The sequence below is a fragment of the Micropterus salmoides genome, unplaced genomic scaffold (genome assembly GCF_014851395.1).
Source record: "Micropterus salmoides isolate LMB-PRFRI ecotype aquatic unplaced genomic scaffold, ASM1485139v1 Ms_hic_scaffold_17, whole genome shotgun sequence".
In the NCBI taxonomy this organism is placed as follows: Eukaryota; Metazoa; Chordata; class Actinopteri; order Centrarchiformes; family Centrarchidae; genus Micropterus; species Micropterus salmoides.
In genome coordinates this window covers 13131320-13152679 of record NW_024040817.1, presented here as the reverse complement: position 1 = coordinate 13152679, position 21360 = coordinate 13131320, and the positions used below count along the sequence as shown (strand labels likewise).

At 38.0% G+C, this 21360-nt stretch overlaps 1 protein-coding gene across 1 annotated transcript; it reads left to right on the top strand.

Annotated features, from left to right (window-relative positions):
• The first annotated feature begins 828 nt into the window (after window positions 1-828).
• Window positions 829-19060, top strand: slc44a4 (solute carrier family 44 member 4). The gene is made up of 22 exons (XM_038725512.1): window positions 829-1044; window positions 5857-5905; window positions 6047-6120; window positions 8275-8353; window positions 8487-8586; window positions 8685-8816; window positions 8915-8975; window positions 9247-9367; window positions 9788-9871; window positions 10940-11052; window positions 11208-11330; window positions 12066-12165; window positions 12397-12489; window positions 12645-12747; window positions 14511-14770; window positions 15221-15315; window positions 15443-15546; window positions 15858-15931; window positions 16093-16163; window positions 17417-17511; window positions 17612-17696; window positions 18071-19060. Exons 1-22 carry the CDS (start codon window positions 1005-1007, stop codon window positions 18187-18189), a joined length of 2175 nt encoding a protein of 724 aa, XP_038581440.1. The 5' UTR covers window positions 829-1004; the 3' UTR covers window positions 18190-19060.
• Window positions 19061-21360: the final 2300 nt, after the last annotated feature.

The window sequence follows — 21360 nt, the reverse complement described above, 5'->3', positions numbered from 1 at the left end:
AGATACCTGAAGAGGTGAACGTAGCTAATATTTTACAAGGAGAAAAAAAAGCATTAGTGTAAAAATGCAGTTGAAGTACTTATGCAGAGTGGTCTGTCAGAATCATATATTCTATTACTGGATTGCATTAATGTGACATTAATCTGCAGCTGGGAAAGGTGGGGCTTATTTTAACTACCCTGCTGGGTAGCTTAACCTATAATTATAGATTTTATATAATTTATACATTTTAATTATGATTTATATAAGAAACTTGTACTAAAATTGACAAATGTAGAGTAAAAAGAACCATTTTTATAGTACATTACTTGAGTAAATGTACTTAGTTACATTCCATCACTGGTCTTGGACAGTTTATTTAGTCATGTAATCTCACTGAGATCAAAATCTCTTTTGCAAGAGAGACCTGAGTACCGCAGATGGAATGAAAAACAAACACAGCCTGCTTAACAAAAGACAGTGACAGACATCACGAAATAGATTTGCTTATGAAAGTTTTATTATTATCATTTGATCTATGGAGATGGTGGTGGAGAGCACTGTCTTACACGTTCGTCCAAAATCTTCCATAGGTGTGAAGGCTGTAGCATTTTAATATTTTCATTCTCACCAAATCCCATCTGCGTTTGATATGATCCCTTTAATTTGTCCCCCGTCTATGTAACATTAACGTCACCCTCTGGGAGGTCAAAGTGGCATACATGATGGGTCCAGATGGCACTGTTTATATAATCACATCGGGAGTGATTCATCTCTCTTATAAACGATCTTTGATTGAACGCGCAGGTGTGCATCCCCCAGCAGGTGCGCTCGTGTCGTCACTGCCTAGTTACAAACTGCCAGGAAGAAAAAAGATTTCCTAACTTGGCTACCATGTTCGCTTAGACACCGTTTTAAGCTCGTTGTAAACAGCTGTCAGCTGTCAGCTGTTTATAAAGTTTTAAGATTACTTTAAGCAAAGGAAGTTTTGGTTTCAGCGGAAAGGTGGATTTTAAGGCAGGAAAATGGGTAAAAAAGATGACACAAACCCGGACTCCGAGTATGGTGAGTTGACATCGCTTGTTAAAACCTCAGAGGGTTCCCTGTTAAATTAGAAATGTCTATAAGCTAGTCAGCTGTATAGTTTAGCAAATCTTATAACGTCATATTTAATTTTCGTCGAATTCTTCTCAAATTTGGGGTTGCAAGAAAAGCTTATATTGATTTATTTTCATGGTTAACATATTCGTTTGACGTGAATAGGTTCACGTTTTTGGTTTAAATGCTCATAATTTCCAACTTAATGCCATAACCTGTGGGTCAGAAATATCAGAAACCATTGCTTTAAATGTTCTTGAGGTGAAATGTTGCTTCGATGTGGTTAAAATAATTATATGCTAAATAAAGACTCGGTGGTGGCACACAAACATACAGATGTTGTAAAGACTTGTGCTACCTGTTGTTTAGTCACCTGTTAAGACGTCTTTCTTGGTAATGGGAGCTGAAAATGATCTTGTTGCTGGTATTCTTAGATACTTTGAAATCATGCTGGTGTAAATCTGATTTATTTAACTGCCTTTTGTGGTGTCAAATAAGAAATACACATCTCATGATCAATTTGATTTAAAATCCCATAAGACAATGACAGTGGGAGAAGATGATAAACATTGATTTGCTGCTTAGGGCTGTCACTATAAGATTTTATTGGCTGTAGCTAATGGTATTTAATTGTCAGTTAATCGGTTAATTATTTGCTTGTTTTAATCAATTCATTATTTTGTTTTAAAATGTCAATAGTGAAAAATGTCCATCACAGTTTCCCAGCGTCGTAGGTGATGTCTCCAAATGTCTTATTTTGCCCGGCCAACAGTCCAAAACACAAATATATTCAGTTTACTATTAATAAAGACTCCTGATAACAGTTTATGTCAGCTAATCTATTTATTGTTTGCTCTAATAAATGTTTGGTCTATAAAATGTAAGTTTTGTCTGACCAACAGTGCAAAAGGAGGCCAGGTAGTTAATTAACGATCACATAAAACCAGCAAGGAATCCTTCCTTGTTTCAGCATGAACTTTACTCAAATGATAATTTGATTATCACAATAGTTACAGATGAATTTTCTGTCGATCATCAGCCAGTTTCAGCTCTAACATCACTCACGCAGCCCCAGCAGAATCTTTGAATGACTGGTGTGTTGCTGACTGAAACCAACTCTCCACTTTAAGAGAGATCCACAGTATCATGCTGAACTATTCAAAAAACACAGAAGAGAAAGTTGGAGAATCTAAGATTTTAAAAAGAGACACTCTGTGCCGATTGTCGATGCTGAAACATTTCAGACCTGCATCTGGTCTTCTGATTTTCAGCCTTCTGTTGTGTGTACAGCTGATCTGTTTCCTGCATTCCTGTTTGCTCATTGTGGTATTTGACGTTACTAGTCATGAGTCTATTGACAGTCTGGGAGGTTTAGCAAGGCCACGGTAAACAAACCCTTCCTACTTGAGGTAAATATCCAATTGGATTTCATATCTCCACCAGAGAATGAGATGACGACAAAAGAGGTGACCACAAGTTTACTAATGATGGCTTTACTTACAGCTGATCCTCTGTTCTCAAAAAGGCTCTTAAGTAAAATAACTTTCTTCTTAAACTCATCACCATGTTTTGTAATTGGGAATCTGCTTCCTACTCCTTGTACTACCCTTCGTGAGGGAGTAGAAATCCTTTTGGATGTTGAACATAACAAGGCTTCTTAATTCAGACTGCCTGTAGTTGCCCAATTAAGTTAGCTCATTTTGTTGTACAATATATCTGGCTTTTCTTCTTGTTTGGGGCGCTTAAGACACTCAGTGTTGGGAAATAACTGACTTGTGAGGGTTGTTGCTGCAAATCATTGACCAGAAAATGGGTTAAAGCTGCTTGCAACAGGGAAAATAATTAGGTCTATTTGGTTAATATAGCTAATGTATAAAGAAGAGGGCTTAATTTATCATCATTCAGAAACACAATATCCCATCCATGAAATGTTTATATTTGGTCGGAATAGTAAGAATTAAAGACATAGCTACATCTTGTGTCAGCCGTCTGATGTCAAGTGGATTTACATTTTCTAAACTGACGGATGTCTTATTTTAACCCGGAACTTAATTTAATTAATGAAGAGACATCTACTGAATCTTAATGTTGAATTGAAATGAGTTTTGACTCTCCATCAGATCTGTAACAATCGATTAGTTGATAAACAGAGTATTAATCAGTATTTGGTGAGCAATAAGCTGTTAACAATTCTTCAAGCAAACATTTGCTGGTTCAAGCTTCTTGAAGAATTTATGCTGTTCTCTGTCACATGTGGCAGTAAACTGAAGCTTTTTTAGAGTTGATCTGACAAAACGTACAATTTCGAGATGCTATCTTGGACTCTGGAAAATTTATCATTTTTAATTTTTCTATTTATTGACTAAATGATGGATAATTTTATAGTGCAATAATGAAAATAGTCATGAGTTGCACCCTACTCTACTACTACTACTATGTTCTCTTTAAATATTTATAATGAAGAAATCCTTACTGCGGCTGTCATGGCTCGTTTAACCGTAAAGGTATTCAGGAGGACTCGCACAATAGTTTAGACAATCAAATCAATAACGCTTTTCACACGCTCCTTTCATGCAATTTTTTGCATTATTTGTAGACAGATCTTTTTCCCAGGGATACTCTTGTGTGTACTGAAGGTTACATTACCCAGTAAAATATAGAGAAGGGTGAAGTTTATACAATAAACCAGTCTTTAAATTATTTATTTAGATAACTTAAGGCATCCAACTAATTCATATTTTGATTCATTGTGTTACCCAACTTGAGCAAAGTAAAGTCAAATTAGAGAGCTGTTCCCTGTTCTGCTTCCCTCCTCTTCAGCCCTCACACCCATCGTCTTTTTGTATTTTGCACATCCAGGCAATATAATTGTCTTGCAGCTAGCCTGTCCAGGGTTCAAGGTTTAAAGGCGTAAAGCTTTTTCCCAGCTTTTGACAAGGGCATTAAAAATGAAATCCTTTGTGTTGCACAGAAACACAAGGAGACATTTTCCATGCTGCCATTCACTTTAAACACATCAGTGTCTCAACAGAGCTGAAATCTGACACTTGCAGCGTTACAAGAGGCAGATGAACAGGTTCCTTTACTGAAAAAATGTCCTGTGGCCCAAATAATTTCTGATTCCTAAACACATGAAGGTTTAGAAAACGGCTGATGAGGCATTGATGTGGATGTGTGGTCTGTCAAATTCATGTTTCTTTGTGCGGCGGTCCATTGACATTCACACACTTGTTATTTATATGATCCAAATCACACATTACTGTATCAGGGGTTGGTTTAGAGGAGAGCCTGTCTCATCTAAGATGTAGAGATTCAGATCCAGATCCGTGTTGCTGCGTCTAGCTATTTATTCTCACATTTCACTCCCTCCTTTTGAAGGATTGAACGACTGCTCCATTTTCTTGCCGCTGTGTAAACGTTTGTTAAACATACATTCTGTGTGCGTGTTGAGTGTTTTCTTTACTAGGCTGAATGTTGGACTTTGCCAGTCTTAGAGCAGTATGAAAAGCTACAAACTTATTGCATCCTGTTTGAAGATTTGCGTCCTACTCAGAGCGGCATTCACCTCCTATTCAAATTACAGCAGGTACAGATAATTTTAGCTGATTAATGTGAGCCACCTGGCAAAATGTCCTTTCCAGAGGACCAATCAAATCAACACAGCATGTTAGTATTTGCATGTATTAGATACAAGTCTTAACAAATAACCAAGCCTGCATGCTTTACATCACGTCATACTGAAGATACATTAGACAGTTCAGACCCTTCATCACAACCTTTTATCACTATTTTTTTTTTATGACGTAAATAACTCTGAGCATAAAAAAGGCTGATTCATCTGTTGTTTATTTTCAACCTGACACCTGCCGAAAGGTGTGTGGAGTTTTGTCTAATGATCAAATAAGCAGTCTGGTGAGTTTTTCCTGCATGACAGGATAATAATGATGGATGGCTCAGATGTCATGACAGTAATGTTTTGTCAACTGGGATCTACTCAAACAAACCAGTTTTCAGATTCAATTTTACCATTAAAATAATTAAACATTCATGACTTTCCCTTAGACCAGCCATACTTTGAATTCAAAATTTTATTCAAATAACCCTGACCTGCCAGTGTCAGCATTGCGCCTCTACTCAGATCCTTTTCTCGTTACTCTCCACTGGGACTGTACATGAAGTGACTAACATGAGAAACTGCTTTCATTGTTTGTTCCTGCTGGCAGTATTTCCCTCTGTTCCAGAAAACAAAAATAAGACCTGTATTTCCTGTAATACAGTCAGTCACCTGTTAAAATGTTACAGCCGCTGTGACCAACTAACCCATAAAAATGTAAGATTCCTTTCCTCAATTACTTGCACCGTAATTCATTAACTCTAAGAAAAGGACACATAAAGACTCTTCATTGCTTAGAAACAACTCCACCCTTATTTTATAGGGACACAATTATAAATCCTTTATCCTATTTATAACCCTGAAACTCTACCTATAATGACCCATGTTCAAACTGAACAAAATAAGTCGTAATATGCACTCCACCATCCCCATATTTCCACAAATACTGTACACGCAGATGTAATCAGCAGTGCATGTCCTTGTATTGGAATTGCAGGGTAAATGCCATTACAAAAGTGAGTGATAAGCTTATGTGTCACAAGGAAGTTGCTGATTAATGTTACACGATGACTGTGTACCAGTCGGTAAAGGTTATGGAAAGGGTGGGGTTAATTGCTTTGCATCAAAAGCTATTGACGACACTAAATTAACCTTTCTTTTCCCAGGAGAACCTGCTCAGTTTGACCCTACATTCAATGGACCCATAAAGAAAAGGTGAATCTCTCTCCTTGGCTATATAAGATATTTGCTTAGTTTCTGTTGACCGATGAAATCACATTTAACCCCCAAGGCGTATCTCAATGCAAAGCTCAGCCTGCTCACTTCAACCTGTTGCTGTCTCTTTGTCTTCATCAGAGGGTGCACTGATATAATCTGCTGTATCCTGTTTATGGTCGTCATCCTTGGCTACATAGTAGTTGGGATTTTAGGTGAGCGCAACCTGACAACACCAACACACACGTTTTTGAATCCGCCCCATAAACACTGATATCATAATCATTGTTGTTTCTCTGCCGCCTGTCTTACAGCAACAGGGAAATACTGCTATTCGCTTTCTTATTGAGAGTTCAATGAGGAGTTTGAAAACACTCTGGTATCTACCAGTTTAATATAAAACCACAGCTAGAAACTGCTTAGCTTAGCACTGGGACTGGGGGAAACGGCTGCCTCTGTCCGAAGGTCCACCTACCTGCGCCTCTAAAGCTCACCAACACATTTTATCTTGTTTGTTTGATACAAAAACTGAAGTGCAAAAACTATTTCTGGTGCCAGACTGTTTCTTGGCCCGGGAGCAGTGACGTCCTGGAGACTATGCTTTCTGTAGAGGAATTGCATGGTGACAACAAAACTCCAGGAGAAAGCACACAGATTAAACAAATGAGATTTGACATGTTAATCAATGAACTTTAGGCAGTAGGATTTTTTTTTTTCTTTCTTGTTTTGTTACCTTTGGACAAAGCCAGGCAAGCTGTTTTTAGTCTATTGCTAAGCTAAGCTGATTGGCTGCTGGCTCCAGATTTATATTTAACAGATGGATATGAGAGTGGTATTAATCTTCCTCTCTAATTCTCTGCAAAAAAAAGCAAATTATCTGGTTCCTCAAGCTGTCAAGCTTTTCCTTTTTTAATGTAACAGATCCTGTCACACTTCAGTGCACAACACCACAGTAAAAGTCAGATCTCCTCATCAGAGTCCTCACAAGGATGCCATCTATTATTATAATAATAATAATGATGATCTTGCATTAAACAAAGTCTATACATAAAGTCTCGGCAGATTATCAAAGTGACACTATAGTAGAGGGTTTAACTAGGTAAGTAACAAAGCTGGCACAATTGTCAGAGTTTCAAAATTAGGTTGCAGCATTAAAACCTCAGACTGTTCGTGTGTTTCTTTGACCTTACACAATGACTTGCTTCATCCTTCCATTGAGTATTGGGGTATCTAACCCAAATCCCTCCATTTAAGTCTGTATTGTTTTATATTTATTCCTTTTTGTTGTCGTACATTTATACAATTCCCTTATATTTTGTAATCATTCAGTGCAGTTAATGGGGGGGCTAATTTTACAAAATTTTTTTCTGTTAAGGAAAAATGCTTTTATCAGTGAAGTTGAGATATTATTTCTAAAAGTTTACATTTATCTTTTGAGATTGTTGAGGAGTATTATTATGTTAAAGTAAAAACAGCTGATGTGAACATCCAGTCAGCGGCTCTTTTATTGCCATGTCATCAAACTAATTCCAACACTCAGGGTCTTCTCTCTTATCTAGAGTCAACACAGCGGCCTAATACGTAATGCAGTTACGTCGTGTGTCGGCGGCTGAGAGTGTCGCAAATAATCGTCTATTTCCTCCAGTGGAGTTAGTTCAGTTTGGTTGGCTAAGATGGATTTGTTGTAGGGTAAAATTCTACTGGTCAGTGTTGAGACAAAGGGATGTACTTATTCCCCATTAGCATATGTTACTTCTAAATATATTGTACATTAGAAAAAGTGGTAATAGTCAAAGAATTTACCACCTCTATCCTGTGTGTACAATCTGTTAGTAGAACAATACACATGTCTACAACAGTCTGACAAGTGCATCATGTCAGACTGTTGTACCCTCTTGTGGCTGGGCTGAAATAATCCTTTTAATCGCTGGTTTTGTACCAAATTTTGTTTTTTTAATCAGAGTTAATAACATACAAAAGGTAATTTGTGATCAAATCTGAATATTAGACTGTTTGACATTTTGATAAAGCATGCCAACAATATTTGCAGTGGTAACAGCTAAAATTCCAATCAATTCACAGAATCCGATGGGTTACATTATTTAACACCAGAGTCACTCCCATATCTCCCACCTCAATATATAAATCAGGGCAGTAACTTTTTCCCCCTCAAACAAATGCAATAAAAGCTTTGGTGTTAAGTTGAAACATGCCGCTGTTCATAGTTTGTCATTGCCAAACACGAAATGGATATAATGGAACATGACTAACTTGCTATTATCTTTTCTTCTTATCTTTGTGTGTGTGTGTGTGTGTGTGTGTGTGTGTGGCGGTGTTTTGGTTTTATTTTGTTTTTGTTTTTTTATCAGCTTGGCTCTACGGAGATCCTAGACATGTTCTTTATCCAAGAAACTCAACTGGATCGTTTTGTGGCCTTGGACCAAACAAGTAATTTCATCTCTATCACCCTTTTAATGTGTTTTTTTTTTAACTTAATTAATTTTTTTTACATGTGCTACATATAATAAATATGCATTTGACTGATGCAGAATCAAAACTCTTCCTGTCTTTCCTCTCTCAGAGGCCTACCCAACGTGTTCTACTTTGACATGCTGAAATGTGCCACATCTGTTAATGTTGTGGCATCTTCTCTTAATGGCATTCAGTGTCCAACCAAACAGGTAGAGAAAGCTGCTGGACTTTATTTCTCATGATACTGGACCATTTACTCTACTTACACAGTGTACCAGAAATAATCGTTTTTTTCCACTACCTATAGGTGTGCGTGGAAAACTGTCCCACTCAGTTCTGGGCTGTGGAAGTACGGTCATACTTTCCAAACATAAAGCCAGCTAATGTTTTCAATCAAAGCTTATGTGTGCCATCCATAAACCTGGAAAATACTAGGCTGGTATGTCCTGTTTGTATTTTAATCAGCTGAAATAATTGTTTTCACTTTGATCCATTCACATGTAACTTTTTTTTTTACCACATGATCTTTCCCCCCAGACTGTTCAACAAATTGTGAACCAGGAACTGTGCCCTTTCTTCATAATGCCCACAACCCCTGGTGAGTGGAACCGCTCTCTATATAATACTTCATATGGTATTCATATTGATTTTGGTCTGGCATTGTCACTGTTCAAGGCTGATGACTTTGATGCAGCTGTTCCTTCAATTTAAGTGTGGATTTAATTGCTACTGAACAGGCACTACACTGCTAGTTTTTGTGTATTCAGTGGACGATGGCATGTAATGCAAATTAAGTTAGAGATCTCATCATAAATTAAAACTTAATCAATTTCAAGCTGATTTGATGTGATTGTTCTCTCTGTTGTTAGTGCTGGGGAGATGTTTGCCCGATATCACAGCACTGGGGAATATCCCTTCATACTTCGCCGATATTCCAGGCCTACCCTCTTCAGTCAATCAGACAGTCGGCATAATAAAGAATGGCACTGGGTAAGATACAGGGGATTTCTGACCTCATCATATGTTGACATAGCACACATTACTGCACTCATGAAGATGCACTTTAAATACCTGTATCTTTCTCCTCTAAATCACCAGCACAAGGTCGGTGGCTTCGTGAGTTCTTGTGTTGACCGGTAGTGTAGCAGCTGAGTGTAGTTATTCCTGTTGCTTTGTTTTTTGCACACCGCCTTTGCGGCCGTGTGAAACGCTCTTGTGATTTGTAGATTTAGAGCATAAATGTGTTGTTTCAAAAACCCTATTCGCTCTCTCTCTGTGCCTGGGGTTATCGCAGTCGCTTTATAGAAGCATAGAAGCTATTATTTGTTTGTTTTCACTGTATTTTTGTTTTACCCAACCCTTTGCTTCTCTGTTTTTAAAAAGAGAACTAACAGCTTTTGTCTTCATTAGGGACGTTGTGAATGGCTTCAATGCCAGAGAGATCAGCGTCCGAATCTTTGAGGATTTTGCGTCGTCATGGCCATGGATCCTCCTGTGAGTTGCCTTGCAGAACTACATGTGTATTTTCACACAAGCACACACACATGCTGCCACCTGCTGGCAAATGTACAGATCAGAATTACTCTTGAAATTAAATTGAAAATAGAATCACATCTCAGTTATTTGATGTCAGATTCTAATGTGTGATGCAGAACTAAACTCTTGGTTGTATCAAATAAACATGGATTAGTTATTTTTGAATGGATTAAAATTTTTAGGGCATCTGTATGAGAACATACACTGAACACAATTAGAAACTCTTTTTGCCCCCGTTCATCATGAGCTGAACTCAAAGATCTAAGACTTTCTCTATGTACACAAAAGGCCTGTTTCTCTCAAATATTGCTCACAAATCTGTCAAAATCTGTGTTAGTGAGCGCTTCTCCTTTGCTGAGATAATCCATCCACCTCACAGGTGTGGCATATCAAGATGCTGGTCAGACAGCATGGGTGTGCCTTAGGCTGGCCACAATAAAAGGCCACTTGAAAATGTGCAGTTCCATCACACAGCAAAATGCCACAGATGTCGCAAGTTTTGAGGGAGTGTGCAGTCGGCATGCTGACTGCAGGAATTTCCACCAGAGCTGTTGCCTGTGAATTGAATGTTCATTTCTCTAAAGGTGTTTCAGAGAAATTTGGCAGTACATCCAACCGGCCTCACAACCGCAGACCACGTGTAACCAAACCAGCCCAGGACCTCCACATCCAGAACCATGATTGTCTGACACAGATTTTGACAGATTTCTGAACAATATTTGAGAGAAATGGGCCTCTTGTATACATGGAGAAAGTCTTAGATCTTTGAGTTTGGCTCATGATGAATGGGGGCAAAAACAAAAGTGTTGTGTTTATAATATTTTTTTTTTTTGTGTATTTCTAGATCACAGGTTGCCATGCTGTTATTTTACAGCACATTTTATACATCTCGTATGTCTTAGGTTAAATAATTCATGGTTACTCTTTGATCTCTTATGAACGTCTTCATCCTTTTGTTAAACTTTCATCTCTTTCATCTGTTCTTCATTCATAACTGTTTCACCCCGTGCCCACTTCTCATCTCAGTGGTCTGCTAATAGCCATGGTGGTCAGTATGCTGTTCCTGTTGCTGTTGAGATTCACCGCTCCAGTCATGGTGTGGGTTCTCATCATAGGACTCCTGGGTGCTGGGGCATATGGTAAATTCTCATCTGGAGTAGTTTTTAAGGCAAACGCTGTGTGTGTGTGTGTGTGTGTGTGTGTGTGTGTGTGTGTGTGTGTGTGTTAGGTCATGAATATAAGACAAGCTTATATGTTCCCAGTAGTGTCTGAGTAGTTTGTGTTTCTCTCACAGGTATATGGCACTGCTACTGGGAGTATAATAACTACAAGCAAGCTTCTGCTACCATCACTACCATTGGTTTCACCACCAACTTCAGTGCTTACCTGCATGTCCAAGAGACCTGGCTGGCATTCTGTAAGTCTTACTAAAATGTGTTCATTCTTATTTAACTTGACCATGCACTAGTTCATCCTCAACAAATATTTCTCACAGTCCGGGGATACATTTTTATTTTTCCCAATGGCTTATTAGCATTATGAGCACAGGGATAGTTGTGTACGAATAAATTAATTTATTAGGTCTGACTTTATTGGTGATTTTTCAACCAAGTAGCTTTTACTCTGGAAAATACAGTTTCAGAGGAAATGAAGGGAATAAAATGGAAGTCACAGCCATGTGTTAATAGAGAGAAACAATAAATAAATGCAATAAAACCATTGTTGGCATTGTTGTATTGTATGTCAAGTTTACAACACCACTTGATTCATGACATTGTAAAATTATTCAGATAAGAAATGACTCAGATTTAAGGGTTATGGCTCGTTTCAGCTGTTTATGTTGCTCATATCTGATTTTTATATTTTAGTTCATATTTTTATGTTATTAGGTAGCAGATATTTTGTTTGTTAAAAATTATTAACTTTTATAGTGTAAAGACAAAAACAGAGAGGAGAGAGAGAGAGAGAGAGAGAGAGAGACACACACACACACAGTAAAGTCTAGAAGTACAATATATAGTAATTGGTGTTGTGTTAGAAAAAGTAGTAGTGTGTTTCTTGACATGGGAATAGTGTGTATGTGTGTAGTGATCCATGTGTTTCTACTGTGAGGATGGTGTATAATTTTCACACCCATCTCCTCCACCCTCAGTGATACTAATATCTGTGGGGGAGGCAATCATTCTCCTGACCATCATCTTCCTGCGGACCAGAATCCTCATAGCCATCGCCCTCATCCAGGAGTCCAGCAAGTGAGTCATGATGTCCAACAGTAAAACATCGTTCACATGGTTTACACACCTAAATATTCTTAATCATAAAGGGAGTTTATTTAAAGATGTATTAGAATCCTGGATCATATTAAAAAGAACTACTATTAATAATAGATCATTTTTGGGGCATTTTTCTGAAACAAATTTTTGTCTAATGTGTCATTTTGTCAGTGTGCATAACCTCATAATGTTTGTGTTCACATTCCACAGGGCAATCAGTCACATGATGTCCTCTCTGCTGTACCCTCTTATCACCTTTGTTCTCCTGCTGGTGTGTGTTGCTTATTGGGGTGCCACTGCTTTGTATCCTTTTTCATTTCATGTACATGTTATGTTAGTATGCAGGCTGGTAATAACACTGCATATAATATGCAGGCACAGACTATTGTTCAAATGTTACTCTACAACCACTTCTACAGCCCAGAGTATTGGTTCTTCTCTTAATAAAATGTATATAGATATCTGGCAACTTCAGGCAGCCCAGTCTACAAAGTGGTGGCTCTCAACTCCACTATGAGCGACTGTAAGAGTGTTAATGGCTCTGTGGACTGTGACCCTCAGGTAAGTGGGCAGAATGTGAATAATAATTTTGACATACTGTGAAGGCATCTCACATTTTCCCCTTTTGGTTGAATTAGCCAGTAGAAGGACTTTGGCTACTGTTACATCACCAGGACACAACTATAATTTAGTGAGATAAAAAGTTTCTCCTGTAAAACTGAATTAGACAACGGCTGACATGATTCAGTGAATAGAAAGTCTACACACCCCTGTTAAAATGCCAGGTTCTTATGATGTAAAATAATGAAACAAAGATAAATCATGTCAGAACTTTTCCCACCTATAATGTGAACAATTCAATAGAAAAACAAACTGAAATCTTTGAGGGGGGGAAAAATGAAAAATAAAAACCTTACAATAACCTGGTTGCATAAGTGTGCACACCCTCTTATAACTGGGGATGTGGCTGTGTTCAGAATTAACCAATCACATTCAAAGTCAGGTTAACTAGAAGTCATTACACACCTGCCATAATTTAAAGTGACTCCGCAGAGAGCTTTCAAAGCATCAGAGATCTCATTGTTGAAAGACATAAGTCAGGAGACGGGTACAAAAGAATTTCCAAAGCATTAGATATACCATGGAACACCAGTGAAGACAGTCATTATCAAGTGGAGAAAATATAGCACAACTTTAACAAGAACTGGACGTCCCTCCAAAATTGATGAAAAGAAAACAGTAAGGGAGGCTTCCCAGAGGCCTACAGCAACATTAAAGGAACTGCAGGAATTTCTGGCAAGTACTGGCTGTGTGGTACATGTGACAACTATCTCCCGTATTCTTTATGTGAATGGGGTAGAGTGGCAAGACGGAAGCCTTTTCTTACAAAGTAAAACATCCAAGCACGGCTGAAGTCTGCAAAAACAAACATCAAGTCCCCCAAAAGCATGTGGAAAAATGCGATGGTCTGATGAAACCAAGGTAGAACTTTTTGGCTATAATTCCAAAAGGTATGTTTGGCACAAAAACAACACTGCACATCACCCAAGGAACACCATACCCACAGTGAAGCATGATGGTGGCAGCATCATGCTTTGGGGCTGGTTTTCTTCAGCTGGAACCAGGGCCTTAGTCAGGTGGAGGGAATTATGAACAGTTCTAAATACCAGGAAATTATGGCACAAAACCTTAAGGCGTCAGTTAGAAAGATGAAGAGGAAGTTCACCTTTCAGCACAACGACCCAAAGCACACATCCAAATCCACAAAAGCATGGCTTCACCAGAAGATGATTAACATTTTGGAATGGCCCAGACCTGAATCCAATTGAACATCTGTGGGGTGATCTGAAGAGGACTGTGCACAGGCGATGTCCTTGCAATCTGACAGATTTGGAGCGCTTTTGCAAAGAAGAGTGGGCAAATATTACCACGTCAAGATGTGCCATGCTAATAGACTCCTACCCAAAAAGACTGCTGTAATAAAATCAAAAGGTGCTTCAACAAAGTATTAGTCTAAGGGTGTACACACTTATGCAACCAGGTTATTTGAGGGTTTTTATTTTTCATTTTCCCCCTCAAAGATTTCAATTTGTTTTTCAATTGAATTGTTCACATTATAGGTCACATTAATGGTGGAAAAAGTTCTGACATGATTTATCTTATTTTACATCATAAGAACCTGGCATTTTAACAGGGGTGTGTAGACTTTTTCTATCCACTGTAAGTGGGATTAAAAATCCTACTGTTGCTCGTCACACCCTCTTGCTGACCGTATCTTTCTCTGTACATTTACTGATTCAGTCAACCCATCTCCTCCCCCTCAGAACTTTACCTCATCAGATTACCCAGGCTGCCCCTCTGCCAGCTGCATCTTTATCAGATACAACAACGAGGGTCTTTTCCAGAGGAACCTCTTCAACCTGCAGATCTACAACGTGGTAGCTTTTCTCTGGTGTGTCAACTTCGTCATTGCCTTGGGGCAGTGTACGCTGGCGGGGGCCTTTGCCTCCTACTACTGGGCCTTCACCAAACCGAAAGATATCCCCATGTTTCCCCTGTGTGCCAGCTTTATTCGCGCACTCAGGTAGGTTAATGAGCTGCTTTCATGTCTGTTCAATTCATGCAACAATAAGTGTGTCCAATATACTGATCGCCGGCAGTTCCTAAGGGTGCCATTTCTGTTACTTCTAGTGAGTGAGTGCGTTATGTGTTTTGCAGAAAGGGAACTTTTCTTTAAACCTAAAAGTGAGAGTAGTTTGGATTCACTCTAAATCCCCGGACATACTAGCTGTCTGCAGTTCCCCCTCTGGCTCCTAGAGGGCGCAGTAGACCTACACATTACAGTGTCGGGAAGCAGATTTCAGCTGCAAAACATCACAAACCATAGTTTCTAAAGTCGTTTAACAAGCCACATTGACTCTGATAGACTCTGATTTTTCTTCTGACTTGTAAAATGATGCAAGCTTTGGGATTCCTGTGCTACTGTTAAATAGTTTGAGATGCACAAATGACCAGTGAGCTGTTAACATCTCAGGTACCATGTGGGCTCCTTGGCATTTGGTGCTTTGATCCTGACCCTGGTGCAGATAGCAAGGATGATTCTGGAGTACATTGACCACAAAACAAAAGGTAAGGCTGACGAACCCTAATTTCACTGTCTGTGTTACCATAAAGGATAAAAAAAGGTATTAAATATATTAGTTATTTAAGTTTAAGTTTAATGGGGTTAAATAAATTACTTTTTTTTTGTCCCCAGCGGCGCAGAATCCATGTGCTCGTTTCATATTGTGCTGCATGAAGTGCTGCCTCTGGTGTCTGGAGAAGTTCATCAAGTTCCTCAACAGGAATGCTTATATCATGGTGAGCACTACATATTATTGTTCAGTTTTTAGTTTCTCCTATCTTAATTGGTACTATTATTGTTGGAGTACTAAACTTTCGCTTAACTTACATCTTAAATCATACAAAAGTCTATCAAAAGGGAAAAAACTCTTTGCTATAAATGAAATAAGACTCCATTATAAAGCTACTGAGCATCACACTTCATCATAACACAGTTAATACAATGCCACCATCTCTAAAGTGATTTTTAATATAATGTATAGGATATAATTTGTATTACGCAGACCATTTTGTTTTCCTGAAACAAGTTGAATTTGTTTTCTTGACAGATCGCCATTTACGGCAAAAACTTCTGCGTCTCAGCCAAAAATGCGTTCTCGCTGCTCATGAGAAATATAATCAGGTTTGCATCTGCAATAATTCAAGTCATATTTTCTAGTGGAAAGGAGTTTTATTCTAAATGGGAACAAGGAATATATTTGCATTTGTTTGAGAGACTGAGTGAATAGTGTCATGTTTCTCTGACTCTGACTGTGTGTGTGTGTCCCCCTCCCCTCCCCTCAGAGTCGTCGTGCTCGATAAAGTGACAGACCTGCTGCTGTTCTTTGGGAAGCTCCTGGTGGTCGGAGGAGTAGGTAAGGGTGACACCATCAATTATCCATTACTGTAAATGTATGTCAGGTTTAACTGATCGAAGCCTTTAGAGGCAAAATTTTATTTTGATATTCAGTATCTTAATACCTATATTAACTGATTTATTTGGCTACCTGTGTGCACAGGCACACATTTATTGGCATTTTATAAAGTTATGTCAAACTACATATCTGACATATGTAGCAACATTATCATTAATTTGGAGTAATTGTTCAGGCTCCCTTGTGAATAATAATCCTTTTTAGCTCTGATTTGGTCTAAACACCTGAGGGGAAATATCTGGCTCTTTAGCTGTTAAATGCTCCACTTTGTTCACCAGCTAGTCCCTAACTATTGTCTGCTCTCTTGGTGCAGATTAGGTAGTGTACAGGGGGTTTATCAGGGATTTTTATTTTTGCTGAAAACAGCTGCCAGCTGCATCCTGGTGAGAGCAGTGAAGAGACGCAACTAAAGAATAAATTAGCGTGAAGGAAAAAAACGAATTAAACGATGAGCTAAAACGCTCCATAGAGATGAGAACAGCAGAATCGGGTGATAACTCCATGTTGGTTCATCAGTATAAATCACTATGAACCGTTTTCACATTATAGATATTTATAGATGTAGTCATTTGATCCAATAACTTCTGTCTTTTAACTAGAATTGTATTATTAGCTGGTATTTAGACCATTATGGGACATTGAAACTCAACGGTGAAATCCATCGTTGCCATTATTGTAGCCATATTGTAATTTAAGTCTCCCAAGAGCCAGTGTTCAACAATACTCCTCCCTCTCCTAACAACTGCTTTCATTAAATACACAAATCTGTGTTTTTCTGTTGTAAATGTTCTTGTGACAGTGTCGGCATCAATTAGCTGAAAGAGCACCAATTAATATGCTTTTCATGGATCAGGTTAAATAAGTCTTTGGTAACATTCCCTCACAAAAATAGGAAATGTCCAGTCTTGTAGGTTGTTTTCAGACAATATTCTTTTTTTTTTTTGTTATTTAACTTTTATGGACAATACTTTAGCTAATTAAATTATGTACCATACTATGTTTGTAACCATCAATTAATCATTTTTAAATATTATAGGTGCAAAAGTCTAATCATCAAAAATATTGTCATACAAGAGAGAACAAGAAACGAGGGGGGAAATAACATCTAAAGAAAAATAAAGTTGTGTTCTTAAAATAGTGAAGCTCAATAAGTGTTTACATTAATCACACTGAAAATCTCAATTTGTTTTCAGGTGTATTGGCCTTCTTTTTCTTCTCTGGACGAATAATAATGCCAGGCAGCACCTTCCGCTCTGAAACCCTCAACTACTACTGGATGCCAATTATTGTAAGTTACAAATTTGATAGAAGTCATTCAGATAAGTTGATGTCTATTCTTTGTTTTGCCTTGTTTCTTTTATTTCCAAATATTTGTTTTCTTTTTGTAGACTGTGGTGGTTGGTAGCTACCTCATAGCTCATGGATTCTTCAGTGTGTACAACATGTGTGTCGACACACTCTTCCTCTGCTTCTGTGAGTAGATGTTTATAAAAGCCTGTGCATTCACAAACATGTTTTACTGACACAGAAGTACTGAATAAATATAACTACACCTGTTTGCTTAGAAACACCAACATAGAGAATTATAAGGAAAGATTTTGGAACATGCAAATGTATTATGTTTAGAGAAAGGGTAACTTTATTTTCCCATGTTTGTGTAACTAATTGGGACAACATTTTAAATTGGTCCAGTATTGATAAACGCGCTGCAGTCAGCAGCAGAAAAATGTTTTCAGTTTTTTTTGTTTGTGTTTTTTTGTTTTGTTTTTACTACTACCATAAACACAGAAACAAGCACACATGGTCTGTTTCATCACTTCTGCTCTGTTTGGTTTTCACTCTCTCAGTGGAGGACTTGGAGCGTAACGATGGATCGCTACAGAAGCCATACTTCATGTCCAAAAACCTCATGAAGATACTCAATAAATCCAACAAAACACCAAAGAAGGGTAAAGGGAAGGATTGAAGATCTTTATTTTTACCTCCTGAGCTTATGAAACCACAAAAACACAGATTTTCAGGATCTCTTTATTTGCATGTTTTACCATTTTAACACTCACATGTATGTTTGTTTTGTTTTTATTTTATATGTAGTATTAATAACTGTTCAAATGAAAGGACCAAGCATTTGAATGCAGGTAATGTGAACTTATAATATGCAGGGTATCCTACAATACGTTTTGATTTGTCTCATAATGACTGAGTCCCAAAGTAATTGTTCTTTTATTTTAAACATAACCTTTGTTTCTGTTCATTCGGCTCAGACTTAAAGCTGCACAACATTTCTGCTCCGGACAAGTACGTACATAATCCAGTTAAATGATTAATGTCATGTAAGGCTTTTTCTATTTTTACTGAAAATCTTTTCTTTCTAATGTGTGATTTCTTCAAATGGAACAAAAATGTTGTCACACATCATGTATTTTTAAATATTAAAGGTTGTAATAAATATGTACATTTTTATGACAATGTTACTGATTATATTAAACTATAATAACGTTATAAGTATGACACACACAAGTATGTACGTGACTCAGCGTGTAAACTGCGCATCTGGGCTGAAGGTCACATTTCCTATTTAAAACCAGAGACATTTTAATTTTGCTGCCAGTACTGAGAATTATTTCTTTAGTATTTACAGCCCAAAAATGAAAAGCCTGATCAAAAGCCTGACTGATTTCTTCTTCTGGGACTCAGTCAGATGTCGAGTCATGTGAACTCCCATGTTGAAGCTACTATGCAGAGGGTCTATTACAAAGCAATACACTGTTATTGAATGTACAATTGTGGAGCTATTTGAGGAGATTGAAATTTCATTAAAAGGTTATTAAGGATCAGTGTTGGGCAAGTTACTCGAATTGTTACTAGTTATTACTTTACTTATGACTGGCAGATATTTACGTTACTCGTTACATTATTACTTTCATGGGCATGCCTCAACATGCTTGTTTGCAGACTACAAAGATTATTTCAAAACCAACACCTCATAAAAACCTATTGATCATTATCACTTTTTAAGGGTAATAGTTTTGGTAAATTTTCAACAATACCCAACCTTTTATACAGTGTACAGATGCTGGTCATATAATTAGAATATCATCAAAAAGTTGATTTAATTCAGTAATTCCATTCAAAAAGTGAAACTTGGATATTATATTCATTTATTCCACACAGACTGATATATTTCAAATGTTCATTCCTTTTAATTTTGATGATTATAATTGACAACCAATGAAAACCCCAAAATCAGTATCTCAGAAAATTAGAATATTGTGAAAAGGTTCAATATTGAAGCCACCTGGTGCCACACTCTAATCAGCCAATTAACTCAAAACACCTGCAAAGGCCTTTAAATGGTCTCTCAGTCTAGTTCTGTAGGCTACACAATCATTGGGAAGACTGCTGACTTGACAGCTGTCCAAAAGACGACCATTGACACCTTGCACAAGGAGGGCAAGACACAAAAGGTCATTGCTAAAGAGGCTGGCTGTTCACAGAGCTCTGTGTTCAAGCACATTAATAGAGAGGCGAAGGGAAGGAAAAGATGTGGTAGAAAAATGTGTACAAGCAATAGGGATAACCGCACCCTGGAGAGGATTGTGATACAAAACCCATTAAAAAATGTGGGGGAGATTCACAAAGAGTGGACTGCAGCTGGAGTCAGTGCTTCAAGAACCACCACGCACAGACGTATGCAAGACATGGGTTTCAGCTGTCGCATTCCTTGTGTCAAGACACTTTTGAACAAGACAAAGCGTCAGAAGCGTCTCGCCTGGGCTAAAGACAAAAAGGACTGGACTGCTGCTGAGTGGTCCAAAGTTATGTTTTCTGATGAAAGTAAATTTTGCATTTCCTTTGGAAATCAAGGTCCCAGAGTCTGGAGGAAGAGAGGAGAGGCACAGAATCCACATTGCTTGAAGTCCAGTGTAAAGTTTCCACAGTCAGTGAGGGTTTGGGGTGCCATGTCATCTGCTGGTGTTGGTCCACTGTGTTTTCTGAGGTCCAAGGTCAACGCAGCCGTCTACCAGGAAGTTTTAGAGCACTTCATGCTTCCTGCTGCTGACCAACCTTATGGAGATGCAGATTTCATTTTCCAACAGGACTTGGCACCTGCATACAGTGCCAAAGCTACCAGTACCTGGTTTAAGGACCATGGTATCCATGTTCTTAATTGGCCAGCAAACTCGCCTTGACCTTAACCCTATAGAAAATCTATGGGGTATTGTGAAAGAGGAAGATGCGATACGCCAGACCCAACAATGCAGAAGAGCTGAAGGCCACTATCAGAGCAACCTGGGCTCTCATAACACCTGAGCAGTGCCACAGACTGATCGACTCCATGCCACGCCGCATTGCTGCAGTAATTCAGGCAAAAGGAGCCCCAACTAAGTATTGAGTGCTGTACATGCTCATACTTTTCATGTTTATACTTTTCAGTTGGCCAACATTTCTAAAAATCCTTTTTTTGTATTGGTCTTAAGTAATATTCTAATTTTCGGGGGATACTGAATTTGGATGATATGCATTAGTTGTCAGTTTTAATCATCACAATTAAATGAAATAAACATTTGAAATATCAGTCTGTGTGGAATAAATGAATATAATATCCAAGTTTCACTTTTTGAATGGAATTACTGAATTAAATCAACTTGATGATTAGTTATTCTAATTATATGACCAGCACCTGTATGTACCCAACCCTACTGTTCACAGGTGTTTTGTGTATATGAAATCTGAAACTGCCTCGTCAGTTGGGGCTAAAGACTGCAAGTTTGAAAATGAAAATAAATCTTAGGTTGTGGAGTTAGGCGAGTTTACCAGACCTTTGTTGCCTGATCCACAGTTCCAGACAACATTAGCCACTACTAGCATACAATGGCCAAATCTCTAAGTACATCCATATGCCCAACGGTAAGTGGTATTTACATTGTATAAAACAGGTGCCATGTTTTGACAAGGAAGAATGTGCGGAATAAAATACCATGTTTTTGGCTCTTCTGCATTGATTTTAATACATTTGAAATCTTATATCGGTGTAGTAATCTTTTTAGCTAAGGCTAGAACATTTTCCAACTGAGAATCTCCCAAGTCAAATAATTAAGATGAACGTATATTTAGTTTTACACTGCTCTTTAAG